General features: G+C 44.2%; 1 protein-coding gene across 2 annotated transcripts; it reads right to left on the reverse strand.

The window, feature by feature from the left end:
- Positions 1-353: 353 nt before the first annotated feature.
- Positions 354-6452, reverse strand: LOC130530230 (general transcription factor II-I repeat domain-containing protein 2-like). 2 transcript variants are annotated; one of them, XM_057041238.1, is made up of 3 exons: positions 6211-6452; positions 5345-5454; positions 354-5239 (listed from the first exon to the last, which is right to left on the reverse strand). In XM_057041238.1, the coding sequence occupies exons 2-3, from the start codon at positions 5398-5400 to the stop codon at positions 3418-3420; spliced, it is 1878 nt and encodes a 625-aa protein (XP_056897218.1). In that variant the 5' UTR covers positions 5401-5454; positions 6211-6452; the 3' UTR covers positions 354-3417. The 2 variants fall into 2 exon arrangements, with proteins under 2 accessions (XP_056897218.1, XP_056897219.1); XM_057041239.1 differs by having other exon boundaries at positions 354-5454.
- Positions 6453-19344: the final 12892 nt, after the last annotated feature.

The raw sequence follows: 19344 nt of genomic DNA on the forward strand, positions 1-19344 counted from the left end.
AAACCGGGTTGAAATGGCTCTTTGAGTGTTAAAGGTTGCTGCCCTCTGTCCTAGCTCAATGGATGCATCTGGTAAACTTCCCCTCCTTCCTCCTCCTGTTAGAAAACCATCGTAACCTTTTGTGCTGTAGGTGTCTGGACAGTGTTTCGTACATCTAAAAATCAAATGTCTCTTCTCGGAGGGGTCAGGGGGACACGCATTCCCCAAAAAGTAGTAGAAAGCTACATGTTGGTCTGAATAGGGTGAGTTATTTATGCTTCTGAATTTTTTAAATGAATTTAATTTCCATCTGTTTGTTCTCAGAGGCCCCATCCCCTGCTGAGATCATGCATACTATTGACCTTTCGATTAGATTAGATTAGATTCAACTTTATTGTCATTACACATGTCACAAGTACAAGGCAACGAAATGCAATTAGCATCTAACCAGAAGTGCTTAAGTAGCAAATAAAACTGTGATGAGGTATATACAATATATACAAAAATAATATATGTTTGTGATATCAATACATATGTTTTTATTTACAGAGTTCACAGATATGTAAAGGGTATATAAAAGTCATTGCAACCAAGATAAATATATATACAGGCTGTAACTATGGTGCTGAATTTCCTACAGGATCAATTCAGATTCAGATCCTTTATTGTCCCACACGGGGAAATTTACAGTGCAACAACAGCAAGAGCACGCAGAGAAAAATAAGATAAAATCGAATAGGATAGAATTTGGAATATACAAAGAGGATGTACAGTATATTTACAATAATCCAGGTAAATGTATACTCAGCCCCTGTATACCTGTACATAGTACAGAGGGTGAATACAATATAAATATCAGAATATATAATATTCAGATTGTGCTAGCGGGCGTTATGTTTATTGTGCAGTCTGACAGCAGCCGGCAGGAAAGATCTGCGATACCTCTCCTTCACACAGCGAGGGAGGAGCAGCCGCTCACTGAATGAGCTGCTCAGTGCTGCCAGGGTGTCCTGTAGGGGGTGGGACGTGTTGTTCAATATGGATGACAGCTTAGCCATCAGCCCGTTTCCCACCACCTCCACCGAGTCCAGGGGACATCCCAGGACAGAGCTGGCCCTCCTTACCAGTCCATCTCCTCCTGTCCCTGTCCGTGATGCTACTGGACCAGCAGACAATCCCACAGAAGATGGCTGATCCCACCACAGAGTCATAGAAAGTCCTCAGGAGTGGTCCCTGCACTCCAAAAGACCTCAGCCTCCTGAGCAGGAACAGTCTGCTATTGCCCTTCTTGACAAGGGTGTCTGTGTTGTGTGTCTAGTCCAGGTTATTGTTTAGTGAACACCCAGGTACTTGTAGGACTCCACCACGTCAACATCCGTTCCCAGGATGTTCACTGGTGCAGGCGGGGGGTTGTTACGCCTGCGGATCTTGGCAGTACCACTGTTCAGCCAGCAGGGTTTATGCGTTGAACTGAGGGGTAGTTCCTGTATCCAGCTGTCTTAAAATGCACTCTGTCCAAAACCATCCCCTATACCTGAGGTAGTGCGCTCAGCGTATCCCACAATGCATTGCGAAAAGTCGTGTACAACCTATGCACCCTAACACAGTAATATTTCCCATCAGCCTTTGTGGTATCACGTGACCACTTGTTAATGGCTGGTAAACCGGGGCACGGAGAGCTGTCATACAAATGTAAGAATTGTCCGCTATGTGTAATATGTTACTTTCTGGAAGCGCAGTGCTTCTTTCACTTGAGAAACATATTGGTGCTTCCTGTGTAGTATGTTTTTGCCTTAAAGACATTAGCATTCAAGCGATAATAAGCATCTTTGGCTCGTTGCTCTTTCATACCATTTTAATTATACTGTACTAGAGGTTTCACACTTTCAGTGGAGAAATAAGATATTGTTGGTGCGATATAAACATACTGCAGACTCATCAATTGGACTGATATCTTTAGGGAGTGACGGTGATGTCCATAGTTTGATCCGCAGCTGGGTGGAGAAGGACTAGCTGTTTTCTGAGGGTTCAATGCTTTCAGCATTCCTCAGGTGGACATTGTGCAAAATGGTGCAACATGCAATCACCTTTATGGCAAAGGCAGGCTTCACCTCCAAGGCTTTGTAAAATATTGCCTAGCATCTGGTCATTGTCCTTTCTATGCTAGATTGAGCTTTTGCACGATGTATGTTGGCCGCTATCAGACCCAGTAGGTCTCCTGTACTCTCTAAATAGTGTTATCAACACTACAGACTTGGACATACAGGGATACCACCGTTCCCTATGATGCAATAACCCTCAGTTTTCTGTTAAAGTAACACTAAGCAGCTCCACCAGGGAGCTTGATCCTAAGGTGGCATCCATCTATACTGCCAACCACTTTAGCAGAAGCTGGTGATCCAGTCAACACCTGCCCTTAGAAAAAGTAATTGGACATATTTTCAGGGCAAGTACTTTATCTGAGAGCCAACAAATTATGTCATTGGTTGTGGAGTGTGGAATTGAGAAGGCTCTTGACTCCACACAGTAGCAGGCTGCACCTGCCAGCCTAAAGATGATTAAACCCTCCACCTTCAGACTCCAGCCATGGTGAAATCAGTGGAAAGTCTTCAATTCTTTTCAGAAGGGATGAAATGTAGGCATCGTAAAATATTTCAACATAAAGGTGGAAATAAAAACCATAATCAACCATCATTGCTGTTTTTTCTGTCACAATTTGATTACATCTTGATCATAGAGCCAAAATAGTCCTAAGGAAATGTCTATTCCACACCAGAGGATAGGATCTCAAAAGAAACTTTAAAAAGATGATGAACAGATGAATAGACATTTTTCAATCAAAATCCAGTTTAAATTTTGTAAGACTTGATGTCACGATGTGAAAATGTCACTGAACTTTAATTTAATATCATTTTTTATTCGTTTTTTTTATTGATGTCAAAAATTTATAGGGGGAAATGATACATGAAGAAAAAAACAAACTAAGGGTGATTGTGTTATGTTTTTTTATGGGTTAGAACAGGGGTGGGCAAACATTTTGATGCGCGGGCCACAATGGGTTCTAACTTTTGACAAAGGGGCCGGACCAGGAGCAGATGGATGGATGGAGTGCTTTGGTAACCTCACCTCATTGGAGAAAAAATACACATCTTGGGATATGGAGAAAACATGTGCTTTAATTTAAAATGAAAATGAAGAGAAGCATTATAACAAAATATCTGAATTTGGAATGAGTCTTAAAACAATTCAAATAAAATGAATAAAATGTGCCTTTTTTTAAAAAAAAATAAAAAAATTCTATTTTAAAGCACTGAAAGTTCTGTTATCCTACCATGGTGCCAAAAGTCAACAATGAACAGTGCAAGGAGGAAACAGTGGCAACAAGTAAGTCTGTGAAGCGGCATTATCTGCGTGCGCATCAGCGAGACACTTTCCATTTTAATGGGAACAGTGTTGTTGCTCTCCTTTTTTAGCCAGCACATCAAAGTCCGGAGTTAGTTTTGTTGTGGCGATTCTCAGAATGGATCTCAGGTGTTGGTCTGTTAACCTGGATCTGTGGCTGGCTTTGTTGATGTTCATGATGCTGAAGGTCTGTTCACACACATAGGTCGAGCCGAACAATGCCAGGATCTTCTGCGCTGTCTGCCGGAGCCTTGGAAACGCTGCTTTGCTGAGTGACGCATAGAAGTCATTTAGTTTCAGACAGTTGAACTTCCCTTTTAAGACTGGGTCGGACTGAAGGTCGATCAGTTCGAGCTGCAGCTCCTCTGGGGCTGTTTCGGGGTCTTGTGACAGAGGATAGGCCACCAACTGAAGTGACTTGTCAATTTTGTCGAAATCCGAGAACCGACGGCAGAATTCTCCGTGCAGTGCATCCAGTGACTCACTGTATTTCTTCACTTTTGCTCCGGCCTCTTTCAGCGTGGCTAGTGTAGGAAAATGAGTGAATGACTTGTTCAAAATTTGCCTGGAGAATATAGCCAGCTTGGATTTGAAGGCTTTCACGTTTGCGTACATGTCGTGCACAAACTGATCCTTCCCCTGTAGTTTCGTGTTGAGCTCATTTAAGTGTGAAAATACGTCCGTAGCGAACGCAAAGTCACAAATCCATCTCTTGTTGCTCAGCTCAGGAAATTCATCAGCCTTCCCCAGTTGCTCCAAAAACAAGACAATCTCCTCTTTGAGCTCCCACACGCGTTGAAACACTTTGCCCAAACTCAACCAGCGAACACGGGAGTGATAAAGCAGGTCCTGGTGATCCGCATCAGTTTCCTCCAGGAACGCAATAAACTGACGGTGTTGAAGTCCCCTTGCCCGTATGAAGTTGACGAGTTTCACGACAGGATTCACAACATGGTTCAGCTGTAATACCGATTTACATAGAGATTCCTGGTGGATGATGCAGTGGAGGAAAATGACATCCTGGTCAGGGTTTTCATCTTTCACTTTATTCTGGATTCTCCTCAGCAGGCCAACGTTTTTCCCTGTTAAATTTGGAGATCCATCTGTGGTGACGTTGACAAGCTTACTCCAAGGAAGCTTCGCATTTTCGATGACAGCAGACACCTGGTCAAACAAGTCCTCTCCCCGTGTTTGTCCTTTCAGAGACTCCATTGTTAAAAACTCCTCCGTTATTTCAAAAGTGTCGTTGATACCTCGGATAAAAATGAGAAGCTGAGCAGTGTCTTTGACATCGTTGCTTTCATCCAGTGCTAAAGAATACAACGTGAATGACTCCGTCTTTTTATTTAAGCTGCTGATGATATCTTCATCTATTAGTTCCACGCGGCGAGTCACTGTCCGCCGTGATAAGCTGATTTTCTCAAATTTGTCTTTGCTCTCCGGGCACAAAATACCTGCTGTCTCCACCATGCATTCTTTTAAAAACTCGCCCTCAGACAGAGCTTTGCTGGCCTTCGCTAGTCTGAATGAAAGCATAAAACTGGCCTTGGTACTTGACTCTTGAATGGCAGTTTGACGGTGAAAGATACTTTGTTGAGCCTTTAAATTAGCTGCCAACTTCTGAGCAGCAGATTCCCGTTCTTTTTTTGACAGCTTGCTAGCATAGTTAGCATGCTTTGTGGCAAAGTGTCGGCTAATATTATACTCTTTAAAAACCGCCACAGTTTCTTGGCATATGAGGCAAACAGCAGATGATCGGTGTTCAGTGAAAAAATATTTAGTTGTCCACTCCTTATTGAACACTCGACATTCTGTGTCCACTTTCCGTTTCTTAGGTCCGCTCATCTTTATAGAAGGGCTGATGGGTCAGAGGATAAAGTGCAAACGTGAAGTAGAAAAGTGTTTATGTAATGTATCGATTGTTTGTATAAAGTTTTATACAGCGATCGTAATGACAGAATACCGTAAAATGCGCTGAGGTTGAAATACGAGGAGAGGGAGTGACGTAAATTCACACATGCGCAGTACAAATCGTGTTTCCGGGTACAGATCGAGTAGTGTACAGTGCGCCACCTAGTGGGAAAACACCAGAATTGCAGTGAAAATATAACATTAACAAGGTTTATTCATTTAATTTTTCAAGTTTGGCGGGCCGGATTAAAACGTTTAACGGGCCGGGTTTGGCCCGCGGGCCGTGGTTTGGCCCGCGGGCCGTAGTTTGCCCATGCCTGGGTTAGAATAATTAAATAGACTTGGCCGCTCTCGCCCGCGAACGGGTTCATATTTATTATGCAACGTTATGACGTCATTTAGCTTGCGCCATCGTAGTGTACGAAAACGAATATAAAATTCAGTTAACTCCATAGTGTACTCAATCCAACTCCCCGATGAAGTGAGAAGTGAGTAGAGAATAGGGAACGAGTGTGTGGTTTCGAACACAGCGATGATCCATAAACTCTGTCAGCTACACAGACACAGAAGTGTAATGAGGTCGTTATTCTTTCAGATCAATGAACCGCGCTCACCAAGGAACAACAGCAGCAGCAGCTATGGCCTGTTACCCAGCAACATGTGTGCTGCTAACTCTTGTAGCTTTGCTATTGAGTTATCGTGTCAATACTCTGAGCAGTGGAGACACATTTGTTAGCTTCTTCATTGCTAACATCGCCACCTACTGGCCTGCCATGCTCACTACCTTTTCAGTCCTTAGAGGTTTACATTTAAATTGGTATAAATCAACATTTAGCACCACATTTACGTTGCAGAAGCACTGCTTCAGTGTCACAATGAACATTCTTCCATATTTTGTCTTGTTAAAGTCTTACATACCTGTCCTGTGTAACTTTATTTGGGGTCTCCAAACACTTTCCACCAGTCTGCGCTGATAATCGAGCTCTTCTTCACATCCGTCGAGCTTTTGTTGAAACACTCGGAATATTTCTTCAGCAGCAACAGTCAGTCGCTCCATGACGAACGTCCTCAAACACTCAACAGAAGACATTCTTGTTGCTTCCACACCACAATACGGTCAAACATACAAAAACTTTGTGCTCAAAGCCGCTGTTACCGATTCCTGCCGAATGTTACACATTAAAGTTCCGCAAAAACAACAGCGGGAGCATTGGTTCCGGTGTGGTGTGTGTTACCCTGGGGCAGTGCTTCTCCATTATTTTCTGTAACAATCTCACACACAATCGTCGCCGCGACTATAAATAGTATTTGTCAATAAAATTGTTGTAAGTACACCTCTGCATAACACTGGATCCTCAACAAGGAAGAAAGAAAGATTTTTTTTATTTTTACAAAAATACTTTATTTCCAATTTGCACTGGGGCATAAACACCATGTTGGACACGCAGTACTGACAATAAATAAATGGAATCAACAAAACAGTTCCTCTACAAGGAGTTTTTCGCTGGGCCAACAGAGTTGGGCCGATATACAACTACAAACAAAAGTGGCTTTTGGGGATGGAGCCCGCCCCTGCTGGAGGGTCACCTCCAGTGGAGTATCCTACATGGGGCCGTTGCCCTGAACGCTCTCCTCTCCAGAATGAACACTGCTGTGTCGGACCAGTGCCCGTTTTGTTCTGGGCAAGAGACTGTGTTTCACGCGTACAGTGAGTGTGAGAGGCTCACTGTACTTTTTAATGTCATGAAGGGTGTTTTTAATGGTTTTAATGAAACCTTTTCTATTAGAACTTTTATTTTTGGTGCAAGATACAAGAAAGCCGCTCATAACAATTGGCAACTCCTGAATTTTATCTGTGTTGAGGCAAAAATGGCAATTTACGTCTCCAGGAAAAACAAAATTTCAAAAACTGAAGATAGTGAGGCCGCCTCTGTGTGGCGCTGCAATGTCCGGTGTAGGCTGACGTTGGAGTTTGGGTTTTATAAAATGATAAACGACCTCGGAAAATTCCACGATATATGGTGTCACAAAAACGTTTTATGCACTGTTACAGAGGGTTTTTTGCACTTTGCACACACCCTGGTGGGATAAATTGTATTGTATTGTTTTCTTAATATTTATTTATTTATCATTTTTTTATTGTGGTTGTTGGTATCATTATTATAACTATTATTATTGTTATTATTATTACTAATACTATTATTATTATTATTACTATTATTGTTGTTCTGTGTTTTTTTCTAAAAAGGGTGTTTTGTGGCCCTGTGTAAATTTGTGATTAAAGTATTTTTGTAAAAAATCCAAAGAAAAATCTCTTCTCTTCTCCTCTCTCTCTACCCAGCCGGCCATCAGCAGGAGGGTCCCCCTACATGAGCCTGGTCCTGCTCAAGGTTTCTTCCTGTTAAAAGGGAGTTTTTCCTTGCCACTGTTACTTGTCTGGGGTTAGGCCCTGGGATTCTGGAAAGCGCCTAGAAACAGTTTTGATTGTAAAAGACGCTATATAAATAAAGATTGATTGATTGACTTATAGTTTCAGGCATTTAATGTAAATACCCATTTATAAAATATTTTCATAGTACAATCCTGTAAACAACAGTAAACTACTGTAACAATATAAACCACACATATTGTATTTATTAACTCATTATATCTGCACTTGCTGCCTCTTTTGCACTTCAAGATTCAAGATTCAAGAGAACTTTATTGATCCCTTTAGGGGGTGTCCACCAGGGAAATTAGCATCTCCAAAGATCTACAGCATCTACAAAATTTCCCACCACCATTTCACCCCATCAAACCTATTAAAGATAATAAAATATAATAAAATAAGAAATAAAATAGAATAAATTGAAAATAGAATATGAATATAAATATAAAACTATAAAAATGTTCCAGTTCTCCTGTTGGCCCTCCTCCCCCCCAGTGAGGAGTTGAACAGTCTGATAGCTCGGGGGATGAATGAGTTCCCCAGTCTGTTGGTCCTGAACTTGGGGAGGCGCAGCCTCTGGCTGATCAGGCTTCTCTGGCTGTGGATGACAGTGTGCAGAGGGTGGCGGACATTGTCCATGATGCTCCGCAGCTTGTCGATAGTTCTCCTCTCTGCCACTGTCGCCAGAGGTTTCAGCTTCATCCCAACCACCGAGTTGGCCCGCCTGATCAGCTTCTCCAGCCTGGAGAGGTCTGCTTTTGTCGCACTCCCCCCCCAGCACACCACAGCGTAGGACAGGACGCTGGCGACCACAGACTGATAGAACATCCAGAGGAGTTTCCTGCAGATGTTGAAAGATCTGAGTCTCCTCAGGAAGTACATCCTGCTCTGGGTCTTCTTGTACAGCTGCCTCGTGTTGCTTGTCCAGTCCAGCCTGTTGTCCAGCCACAGCCCAAGATATTTGTAGGTCTGCACGCCCTCCACCTCCTCCGTTCCTATCTGAACTGGTCTAGGTCTCGGTCGGTCCCTCCCGAAGTCAATGACCAGTTCTTTAGTTTTGGAGGTGTTGAGCTGCAGGCCGTTGTTGTGGCACCAGGCAACAAAGTCCCTCACCAGGCACCGGTACTCCTCCTCTTGGTCGTCTCTGATACACCCAACGATGGCTGTGTCATCAGCGAACTTCTGAATGTGACACATTTCAGAGTTGTAACAGAAGTCCGAGGTGTACAGAGTGAAGAGGATGGGGGACAGCACAGTCCCCTGTGGAGCCCCGATGCTGCTGACCACAGTGTCAGACGTGATGTCCTTCATCCTGACGAACTGCGGCCTGTCGGTGAGGTAGCTGGAGATCCAAGCAACCAGGCAGGGGTCCACTCGCATCTGTAGAAGCTTGTCCTGTAGGACAAGGGGCTGGATCGTGTTGAAGGCACTCGAGAAATCCAAAAAGAGGATTCTCGCTGTGCCACTCCCCTTGTCCAGATGCGAGTGGACTCGGTGCAGCAGGTAGATGATGGCGTCCTCTACACCGACCTTGTCCCGGTAGGTGAACTGTAAGGAGTCCTCAGCGTGCTGCACCTGGGGCCTGAGGAGGTTGAGGAAGAGCCGCTCCAGAGTCTTCATCAGATGTGAGGTGAGTGCCACCGGCCGGAAGTCGTTCAGCTCACTCGGTCTGTTCTTCTTGGGGACAGGAATGATGCAGGACGTCTTCCATGAGGTGGGCACTTTCCCCAGCTCCAGGCTGAGGTTGAAGACCCGTTGTAGCGGCTCCCCGAGTTCAGCAGCGCAGGTCTTGAGGAGCCGGGGGCAGACTCTATCCAGTCCAGCTGCTTTTCGGGGCCGGAGCTTCCTCAGTTCTCCCCTCACCTGGTCAGCTGTGAAGCAGGGAGGATGTGGGGATGGTGAGAGCAGGGGGATGCAGGGAGGATGTGGAGATGGTGAGAGCAGGGGGATGCAGGGAGGATGTGGAGATGGTGAGAGCAGGGGGATGGGGGTGGTAGAAGGTGGAAGGGTGGGAGGAGGGAGGTCAGCAGAGGGAGGGGAGGAGGGGAGGCGGGGTTGGGGGAAGTTGTGGTGGGTGGCTGGTTGGAGGGAGGGGGGGTAGAGGGGAGCTCAGCTGCTGGGGAGGGGGGGGAGGGGTGGAGGGGAGCTGGGCTGCTGAGGTGGGGGGCAGAGGATTGGAGTGGAGTGGGCTGACTGAACCTGTTGAAGAATTGGTTCAGGTCGTTTGCCCTCTCCACTCCTTCCCCTTCCGTGCTGGTCTTGGCTTTGTGACCAGTGATGGTCCTGACACCTTCTCAGACGTCCCGCATGTTGTTATCAGCCAGCTTCTTCTCCACCTTCTTCCTGTAGGTGTTCTTTACCTCCTTCAGGCAGCGTTTCACCTCCCTCTGCGCTTCTTTCATCTCCTCCCTGTCTTTATTTCTGAAGGCCTTTTTCTTCTTATTGAGGACATCCTTGACTTCCTGTGTTACCCATGGCTTATTGTTAGGATAACACTGTACAGTCTTGGTGGGGACAACCACATCTACACAGAAGTTGAGGTAGTCTGTGAGATGGTCGGTCATCCCATCTATGTCCTCTTCATGTTCCCCCAGCAGTACCTCCCAGTCCGTGATGTTGAAGCAGTCCTTCAGAGCCTCCTCTGCTGCAGGAGTCCATCTCCTGATGGAGCGTGTGGAGGCTGCCTGCCTTTGGACCAGTGGGGTGTACTGGGGCTGCACGTACACCAGGTTGTGGTCCGACTTGCCCAGTGGGGGGAGAGCGATGACTCTGTATGCCTCCTTGACGTTGGTGTACAGTAGGTCGATCGTCCTGTTGTTTCTTGTGGGGCAGTCAATAACCTGGTGGAGAGCAGCCAGTGTGGAGTCCAGGGTCACATGGTTGAAGTCTCCAGAGATGATCAGGAGGGCCTCAGGGTGCTTGGTCTGCAGCCGTGCAGCGACGCTGTGGATCTTCTCACACGCAGTTGCTCCGTTGGCCGTGGGGGCGATGTACACACACAGGGCGATCACGTGACTGAACTCCCTGGGCAGGTAATATGGCCGCATACTAACGGCTAACAGTTCCAGATTTGGGCAACACAAAACCGCCTTCACAGAGACATGGCCAGGGTTACACCAACGGTTGTTGGTGTCGATGATTAGTCCCCCTCCTTTGCTCTTCCCGCATGCCTTTGTGTCCCTGTCCGCTCTCACCGCGGTGAATCCTCGCAGGTCCGCGTTAGCGTCGGGTATGGTAGCGGTTAGCCACGTCTCTGTGAGAATAAACAAGCTACACTCACGGTAGATCCGCTGGTTTCCCAGGGCTGCCAGCTCGTCTATCGTGTTCGTTAAAGAGTTGACGTTGCCCATAATCACGGAGGGGAGCGATGGTTTGTGCCTCCGCCTGTTTTCTGTTCGCCGCGCCTGTACTTTAGCCCCGGCTTTGCAGCCTCTGTAGCGCCGCTGCAGCTCAGCTGGGACCCGGTGTCTCAGTCCGTGTTTATTTTTTGCGAGTTCCAGTAACTCCTCTCTGGAGTAAGTGAGAGGTCTGGTTCTTCTCTGTGCGGTCGATGTATCCATGGGATGCATAAAAAGTAACTTCGTGACGAAGTGAAATACTAAAAAACAAGCTAAAATGAGTAAAAAAACACACCATCAGATGCAAAACTGCATTTTGTTGCTCTGTACCTGTACGTGTGCTGTAACAATAAAGTTGAATCTAATCTAATCTACAGCTGGTCCAGAATGCGACTGTTCGACAATAGGTGAAGGCAGGTCCATCCCTGGATGAGTCACAAGTTCATTGCATTTGGGTGATTTGGTACCTTGCTCTAGGATAGCAGTATAAGACTGCAGCTACTAAGCCCCATTTCTCTGGACCCAGGTCCCAGTCTGGATCCAGGAACAGAAACTGTTTCATTGTTTAAAACCTGACTTAAAACCTTCCTTTTTGATAAGGTTCATGATTAAGGTGAACATAGAACTGCTCTATTCTGCTGCTATAGGCTCAGACTGCTAGGTACTTATTTAATGTCCCCCCACGCCTCTCCCTATTTCTCTGTTCCTCATACACTTCCCAAATATATATTCTGTGCAACTGTGCAATTTGTAAAGCCCCCCCAAGGAAAAACCTTTGGGCTCTAAATACAATAAACTTGAACTTGAACAGGATGTTCCTCCTGCAGCGACACTGCTGACTTCTATCTCCAACTTGAAGGGTCAGGTGAAATCCAGTAGATCTCTACTGGAAGAGGTGTGCTGCAGAAGTGAGCATCACAGGGCTGGAAAGCATGCTGATGTTCAGTTAACCACAGCATTTTCATACTGGTTAGGCTAGTGAGAGGAGTAACAACATCAGAGAGGTTTCTTCAGAAACTACGATGGTACCATCAATCCAAAACAGAGGCGCTCACATCTGGTTTGGAGGACAGGATCTGCTCAGGTAGCCTGGATTTTGGTCTTATTAGGATGCACCCTGACCTACTTGCTCACCAAGACTGTGATCCGGCCCAAGTCACACTTGACCAAATTCAAGGTCAACCTTGCCTCCTTTAAACAGCAATTTATTTCTATGTGTGTAGATGCTAGTACCAGGATTCAGAGCACATCATGACTCTGTACTGGAGAAAACTATAACGAGTGAAAAAAGCAGAAATTTCAGTGGTAGGATAGGTTCACACATAAGGATTTTCTAAACCTTTAGAGATTTTCTATCTGTTAGTAAAGATCAAGATGAAAGAAGAAAAAAATCTATCATTGAACAGTTTTGATTGTCCTGTGAGTGATGTGTTGAGTACGGCAGTATGATTAGGATTCTGTCCCACCGGCGAACCACTAGCTATTGGTAGCACACATCAAGGTAAACAAATACTAATGTCCCCACTTCATTCATGCCAACAAGGACTTTGTGTTCAAAAGGTTCTCACATCCTGGGAATGGGCTGTGATGGAGCAGGAGGAATGACCTGATTGGGTGTTTTTGGTACACACAAGAGTGGCAGAAACAGGTGAAACCGGTCTTCAGAACTGGTGCAAAGACATGCAAAATGTGCTGATATGTCTTCTAATCCCAGGTGGCCACGTACCTCATCACAGCAAGACGAATAAGCCGTTATCAGAAGTCCTGTGGCACTACAACCTGCTTAATGGCATTCTCCAGTTTTCTCAGTTTCAGCTTCACTTTTGTTGTCTCATTATTGAAACACCTAAATGACTCAGGCAGGTTTAACTCATCAACTAACTTACACGACTGTGCACGTATTACAACACAAGTGGGAATGCTTAAGCAATACTTCAGGATAAGCCATAGCATTGTTGAGGAAACTTCCTTTACCTACACGTTCCTCGTGCCCTTCATTTACTCAGGGAGAAATAGACAAAGAATCAATTCTGAATCAATGAACTATGTGATTTTTATTTATGACAGAAAACTGAAATCACTTAAAGAGACTTCTGAGCACTGTGTCTCAGTTCATAAGGAAGGGCCCCGATCATCCTTGTGTCACATATTATTTGTACCACAGCATGGGGGTCAACTCAATAAATCATAAAAATGCATCAAAACATGTAACAAATACGTGTTACAATTAGATTACTGCACAATAAATGTAGGAATTCAGCGCAAGGATTCTCCAGGAACAAAATGAACTTTATTCCAGGCTAATCTTACATTAGCCGTCATTACTAGCAACGAACGTTAACACTTGTGGTAACACCGCCATTTAATGAACAAACATACATACACCCACAATAAATAAAAGTTAAACGAAGGCGACGCTGGGATACACACAAACTTGTACAGATTGGGTTTGATTGGGATTGGAAGATGCTAGGCAATAGCCAATGGCAGAGCAGCTACAAGCATGTTTGTGTTCGCTAAACTCCGCGAGCTGCAAGTAGCAGCGGTAGCGTATTTCTTCCTTTCGTATCCTGAAATTTCCTTCGTAACAAGAGGAAATATTTTCCCGTTGAGAGATGTAGAGTTGTTCGTAAGTAGAGGTCCCACTGTATAAGCCGCACCTGAGGGCGTGTGCATGATGGATGAAATGACAGTTCAAAATCAAAACTAGTGTCTTCTTTGGTGCATAATCTTTCCCCACGTGTCTGTATCACTTTTGTGTTTACTGCTTGAGAGTGCCCCCGAAGGCCATTAGCCCATAAACCTCTATGAATTAACTGCACTGTTGTGTAGGCTGCAGGATTCAAATCAAGGGAAAAAAGTAGCGGCTTATAGTATAAAGAATTCCAGTAGTTAATCGTTATTTCATGTGTATATTTTAATTTTGGTAGAAGGCTACATAAAATGCTGGTTAGTTAACACAATAGACATATTTAACATAGAGTATGTAAGATGTATTTGTAATGAAAGCCATCATGGCGCGCCTCACTCCACTACAGGATGGGTCACACATGAATCTGCAGGCAGGCTCGGTCCAGTTGGTGTGATGCGTGTTCACAACGTCACTATGCCAGAACGTCTCTTTCACCATGTTAGCCTATTGAAAATCTATTTTTGGGCCCAATGGAAGTAAGTGACCTTTGCCATCTGGGCAGTACCACTGTTCAGCCAGCAGGGTTTATGCGTTGAACTGAGGGGTAGTTCCTGTATCCAGCTGTCTTAAAATGCGCTCTGTCCAAAACCATCCCCTATACCTGAGGTAGTGCGCTCAGTGTATCCCACAATGCATTGCGAAAAGTCATGTACAACCTATGCACCCTAACACAGTAATATTTCCCATCAGCCTTTGTGGTATCACGTGACCACTTGTTAATGGCTGGTAAACCGAGGCACGGAGAGCTGTCATACAAATGTAAGAATTGTCCGCTATGTGTAATATGTTACTTTCTGGAAGCGCAGTGCTTCTTTCACTTGAGAAACATATTGGTGCTTCCTGTGTAGTATGTTTTAGCCATAAAGACATTAGCATTCAGGCGATAATAAGCATCTTTGGCTCGTTGCTCTTTCATACCATTTTAATTATACTGTACTAGAGGTTTCACACTTTCAGTGGAGAAGTAAGGTATTGTTGGTGCGATATAAACATACCGCAGACTCATCAATTGGACTGATATCTTTAGCGAGTGACGGTGATGTCCATAGTTTGATCCGCAGCTGGGTGGAGAAGGACTAGCTGTTTTCTGAGGGTTCAATGCTTTCAGCATTCCTCAGGTGGACATTGTGCAAAATGGTTCAACATGCAATCACCTTTGTGGCAAAGGCAGGCTTCACCTCCAAGGCTTTGTAAAATATTGCCCAGCATCTGGTCATTGTCCTTTCTATACTAGATTGAGCTTTTGCACGATGTATGTTGGCCGCTATCATATGTCTCCTGTACTCTCTAAATAGTGTTATCAAAGCTACAGACTTGGACATACAGGGATACCACCATTCCCTATGATGCAATAACCCTCAGTTTTCTGTTAAAGTAACACTAAGCAGCTCCACCAGGGAGCTTGATCCTAAGGTGGCATCCATCTATACTGCCAACCGCTTTAGCAGAAGCTGGTGATCAAGTCAACACCTGCCCTTAGAAAAAGTAATTGGACATATTTTCAGGGCAAGTACTTTATCTGAGAGCCAACAAATGATGTCATTGGTTGTGGAGTGTGGAATTGAGAAGGCTCTTGACTCCACACAGTAGCAGGCTGCACCTGCCAGCCTAAAGATGATTAAACCCTCCACCTTTAGACTCCAGCCATGGTGAAATCAGTGGAAAGTCTTCAATTCTTTTCAGAAGGGATGAAATGTAGGCATCGTAAAATATTTCAACATAAAGGTGGAAATAAAAACCATAATCAACCATCATTGCTGTTTTTTCTGTCACAATTTGATTACATCTTGATCATAGAGCCAAAATAGTCCTAAGGAAATGTCTATTCCACACCAGAGGATAGGATCTCAAAAGAAACTTTAAAAAGATGATGAACGGATGAATAGACATTTTCCAATCAAAATCCAGTTTAAATTTTGTAAGACTTGATGTCACGATGTGAAAATGTCACTGAACTTTAATTTAATATCATTTTCTATTCGTTTTTTTTTATTGATGTCAAAAATTTATAGGGGGAAATGATACATGAAGAAAAAAACAAACTAAGGGTGATTGTGTTATGTTTTTTTATGGGTTAGAATAATTAAATAGACTTGGCCGCTCTCGCCCGCGAACGGGTTCATATTTATTATGCAACGTTATGACGTCATTTAGCTTGCGCCATCGTAGTGTACGAAAACGAATATAAAATTCAGTTAACTCCATAGTGTCCTCAATCCAACTCCCCGGTGAAGTGAGAAGTGAGTAGAGAATAGGGAACGAGTGTGTGGTTTCGAACACAGCGATGATCCATAAACTCTGTCAGCTACAGACACAGAAGTGTAATGAGGTCGTTATTCTTTCAGATCAATGAACCGCGCTCACCAAGGAACAGCAGCAGCAGCAGCTATGGTCTGTTACCCAGCAACATGTGTGCTGCTAACTCTTGTAGCTTTGCTATTGCTCCCCCAAACATGTGGAGTTATTGTGTCAATACTCTGAGCAGAGGAGACACATTTGTTAGCTTCTTCATTGCTAACATCGCCACCTACTGGCCTGCCATGCTCACTACCTTTTCAGTCCTCAGAGGTTTACATTTAAATTGGTATAAATCAACATTTAGCGGCACATTTACGTTGCAGAAGCACTGCTTCAGTGTCACAATGAACATCCTTCCATATTTTGTCTTGTTAAAGTCTTACATACCTGTCCTGTGTAACTTTATTTGGGGTCTCCAAACACTTTCCACCAGTCTGCGCTGATAATCGAGCTCTTCTTCATATCCGTCGAGCTTTAGTTGAAACACTCGGAATATTTCTTCAGCAGCAACAGTCAGTCGCTCCATGACGAACGTCCTCAAACACTCAACAGAAGACATTCTTGTTGCTTCCACACCACAATACGGTCAAACATACAAAAACTTTGTGCTCAAAGCCGCTGTTACCGATTCCTGCCGAATGTTACACATTAAAGTTCCGCAAAAACAACCGCGGGAGCATTGGTTCCGGTGTGGTGTGTGTTACCCTGGGGCAGTGCTTCTCCATTATTTTCTGTAACAATCTCACACACAATCGTCGCCGCGACTATAAATAGTATTTGTCAATAAAATTGTTGTAAGTACACCTCTGCATAACACTGGATCCTCAACAAGGAAGAAAGAAAGAAAGATTTTTTTTGTTTTTACAAAAATACTTTATTTCCAATTTACACTGGGGCATAAACACCATGTTGGACACGCAGTACTGACAATAAATAAATGGAATCAACAAAACAGTTCCTCTACAAGGAGTTTTTTGCTGGGCCAACAGAGTTGGGCCGATATACAACTCCAAACAAAAGTGGCTTTTCTGCCTTCCAGCTCAGATGGGTGATGCCAAGAGTCAGGCTTTCAAATGAACTGGAGCCATATTCTGGTCTAGGATTAATTAATAACTTGGAGTGATAGATTGCTGCCACTCCCCCTCCTCGACCAGTAACACAAGGAATATGATAATTAAGATGGGTAGGAGGAGTAGATTCATTTAACCAACTCAACAATAATTGTGTAATGTTTATGTTGTAATTTTATTTCTAATTTATTCTATATTTATGTATATATGCTTATAATGCTTATAATATGTATATATTATATTATGTATATATTATATATATGCTTATAATATATGCTGTATATATGCTTATAACATTCTAATCTATCTGTATTTATTTTTTTCTGTCTCTCTACTCTGCATTCGCTGCTTCTATAATTCAATTTCCCCACGGGGATGAATAAAGTCCATCTTAATCTTAATCTTAATCTTAAACTAACATACTCCTCCTCCTGAAGCCAGGTCTCAGTAAGACAAAATAAATAAACAGTCCACACTTAATTGTGATATTACTTTCTCCAACTTGTGCTTTAGTATTAATTTTAATAAGATGATGGTGATTGACCGCTCCCCTGCTCTGTGCTTGGTGAACTTTTAACCATGGAACAGAGACTACCTCTATAGTGTTAAATATATTATTGTTGGTGGATGAGGGTTCTATGGAAGCAGCAGAGAGGTGTTTAAGACATTTTTCCATATCAGACAGATTAAAAGAACACCTACTGTGTCATGGCCAGCAGCTCTATCTCCAGTCAATGTCACTTCCCCACAGCAGCTGCATTTCTGTCGTCCTTGACCAGAGAAGTTTGAGTTGACATATCATATATTTTGATTATACCCTTTTCGCAACCTCCTCCGCCCTCAAGTGCTTTAATTGTAACAAGGAGGGTCATCTCGCCAGGGCAACGTCAGGCCTCACCGACCCTGACATTTACAGGCTCAGGAAGCACATGGGAAAAGCAAGAAAACAGCTAATTTGAAAAAAAAACATTTACCATGTTTCCTTGTCCAGTACTTACTTTTTACTGTCTTTGATTTTAATCTTTCCCCTCGGCATGAACACATTCAAAATTGGAACGTTGAATGTCAACGGAGCCCGGGACGCAAGAAAACGGGCACTAGTGTTCGACACAGCAAAAAGAAAACGCATTGATGTCCTGTTCCTCCAGGAGACCGACAGCGACTGCGGCATAGAAGTGGACTGGGAGAAGGAGTGGGAAGGACAGGTGCTGCTGAGCCACAACACCACCCTCAGTGGTGGAGTGGGCCTCCTTTTTTCAAGGGGCTTCACTCCATCATCCCTGGAGGTGAAGCATGTGGTGAGGGGACGGTGTCTGATGGTGAAAGCGTGCCTCCAAAACCACTCCTTGGTTTTTATTAATATTTATGCTCCCACCAATGGTACAGAGAGGAAGAGAAAAAGTCAGCACTGTTTTAAATGGTTGTGGGGAAGATTTTTTATTCCTGGGTGGGGATTTTAATTGAGTCTTTTTTAGACCGCAACCATGCAGAGCCTCATCCAGCCTCGCAACATTGTCTGAGACAGCTGGCCTATTCTCATGGCCGGGTGGATGTGTGGAGGAGGATGTACGCAGAAAGCAGGCAATACACTTGGTCCCGCCTAAGTGAGGGTAGGATCTCCTCGGCCAGACTTGACCGATTTTATTGTTTTAAACATCATTTTAGTGTTTTTAGGGGCTGTAGCATCACGCCAGTCGGTTTTACAGATCACTTGTTGGTTTTAGGCGAAGTCGCCGTGAAGAACATCTTGCCCAAGAGTGCATACTGGCATTTTAATTCCAGCTTAGCTCAAGATAACAGTTTTAGAGATGTTTTACAACACTTCTGGTTGGGGTTTCGAGAGAAAAAAATCCGATTTTACGTGCCTAAGACAGTGGTGGGACCGTGGAAAAGTAGAGATACAGCTCCTGTGCCAGCAGTATACTCTCAATGCCACGCAGGACACACGCAGGTCGATCAAAGACCTGGAGATGGAGATAGTGGAGCTAGAGGTGATTGGCAGCTCCACAGGAGATCGAGGGTGTATTGAAACCCTCCAATCCAAAAAAATGGCCTTGGCCAGCCTGCTGGACAGTCAGGTACAGGGTGCACTGGTCAGGTCCCGGATTCAAGACCTCACTGAGATGGATGCTCCCTCTAGCCACGATATATGGTGTCACAAAAACGTTGTATGCACTGTTACAGAGGATTTTTTGCACTTTGCACACCCCCTGGTGGGATAAATTG

This window comes from Takifugu flavidus, chromosome 8, assembly GCF_003711565.1.
Source record: "Takifugu flavidus isolate HTHZ2018 chromosome 8, ASM371156v2, whole genome shotgun sequence".
NCBI classification, from domain to species: Eukaryota; Metazoa; Chordata; class Actinopteri; order Tetraodontiformes; family Tetraodontidae; genus Takifugu; species Takifugu flavidus.

Bases quoted from the DNA above. Each gene is read 5' to 3' on its own strand.
- LOC130530230 (XM_057041238.1), bottom strand. From the start codon at position 5,400: ATGTGTGAATTTACGTCACTCCCTCTCCTCGTATTTCAACCTCAGCGC. The intron at 5,240-5,344 runs GTATTCTGTCAT...CTGACCCATCAG, and splicing joins CAACCTCAGCGCATTTTACG to CCCTTCTATAAAGATGAGCG.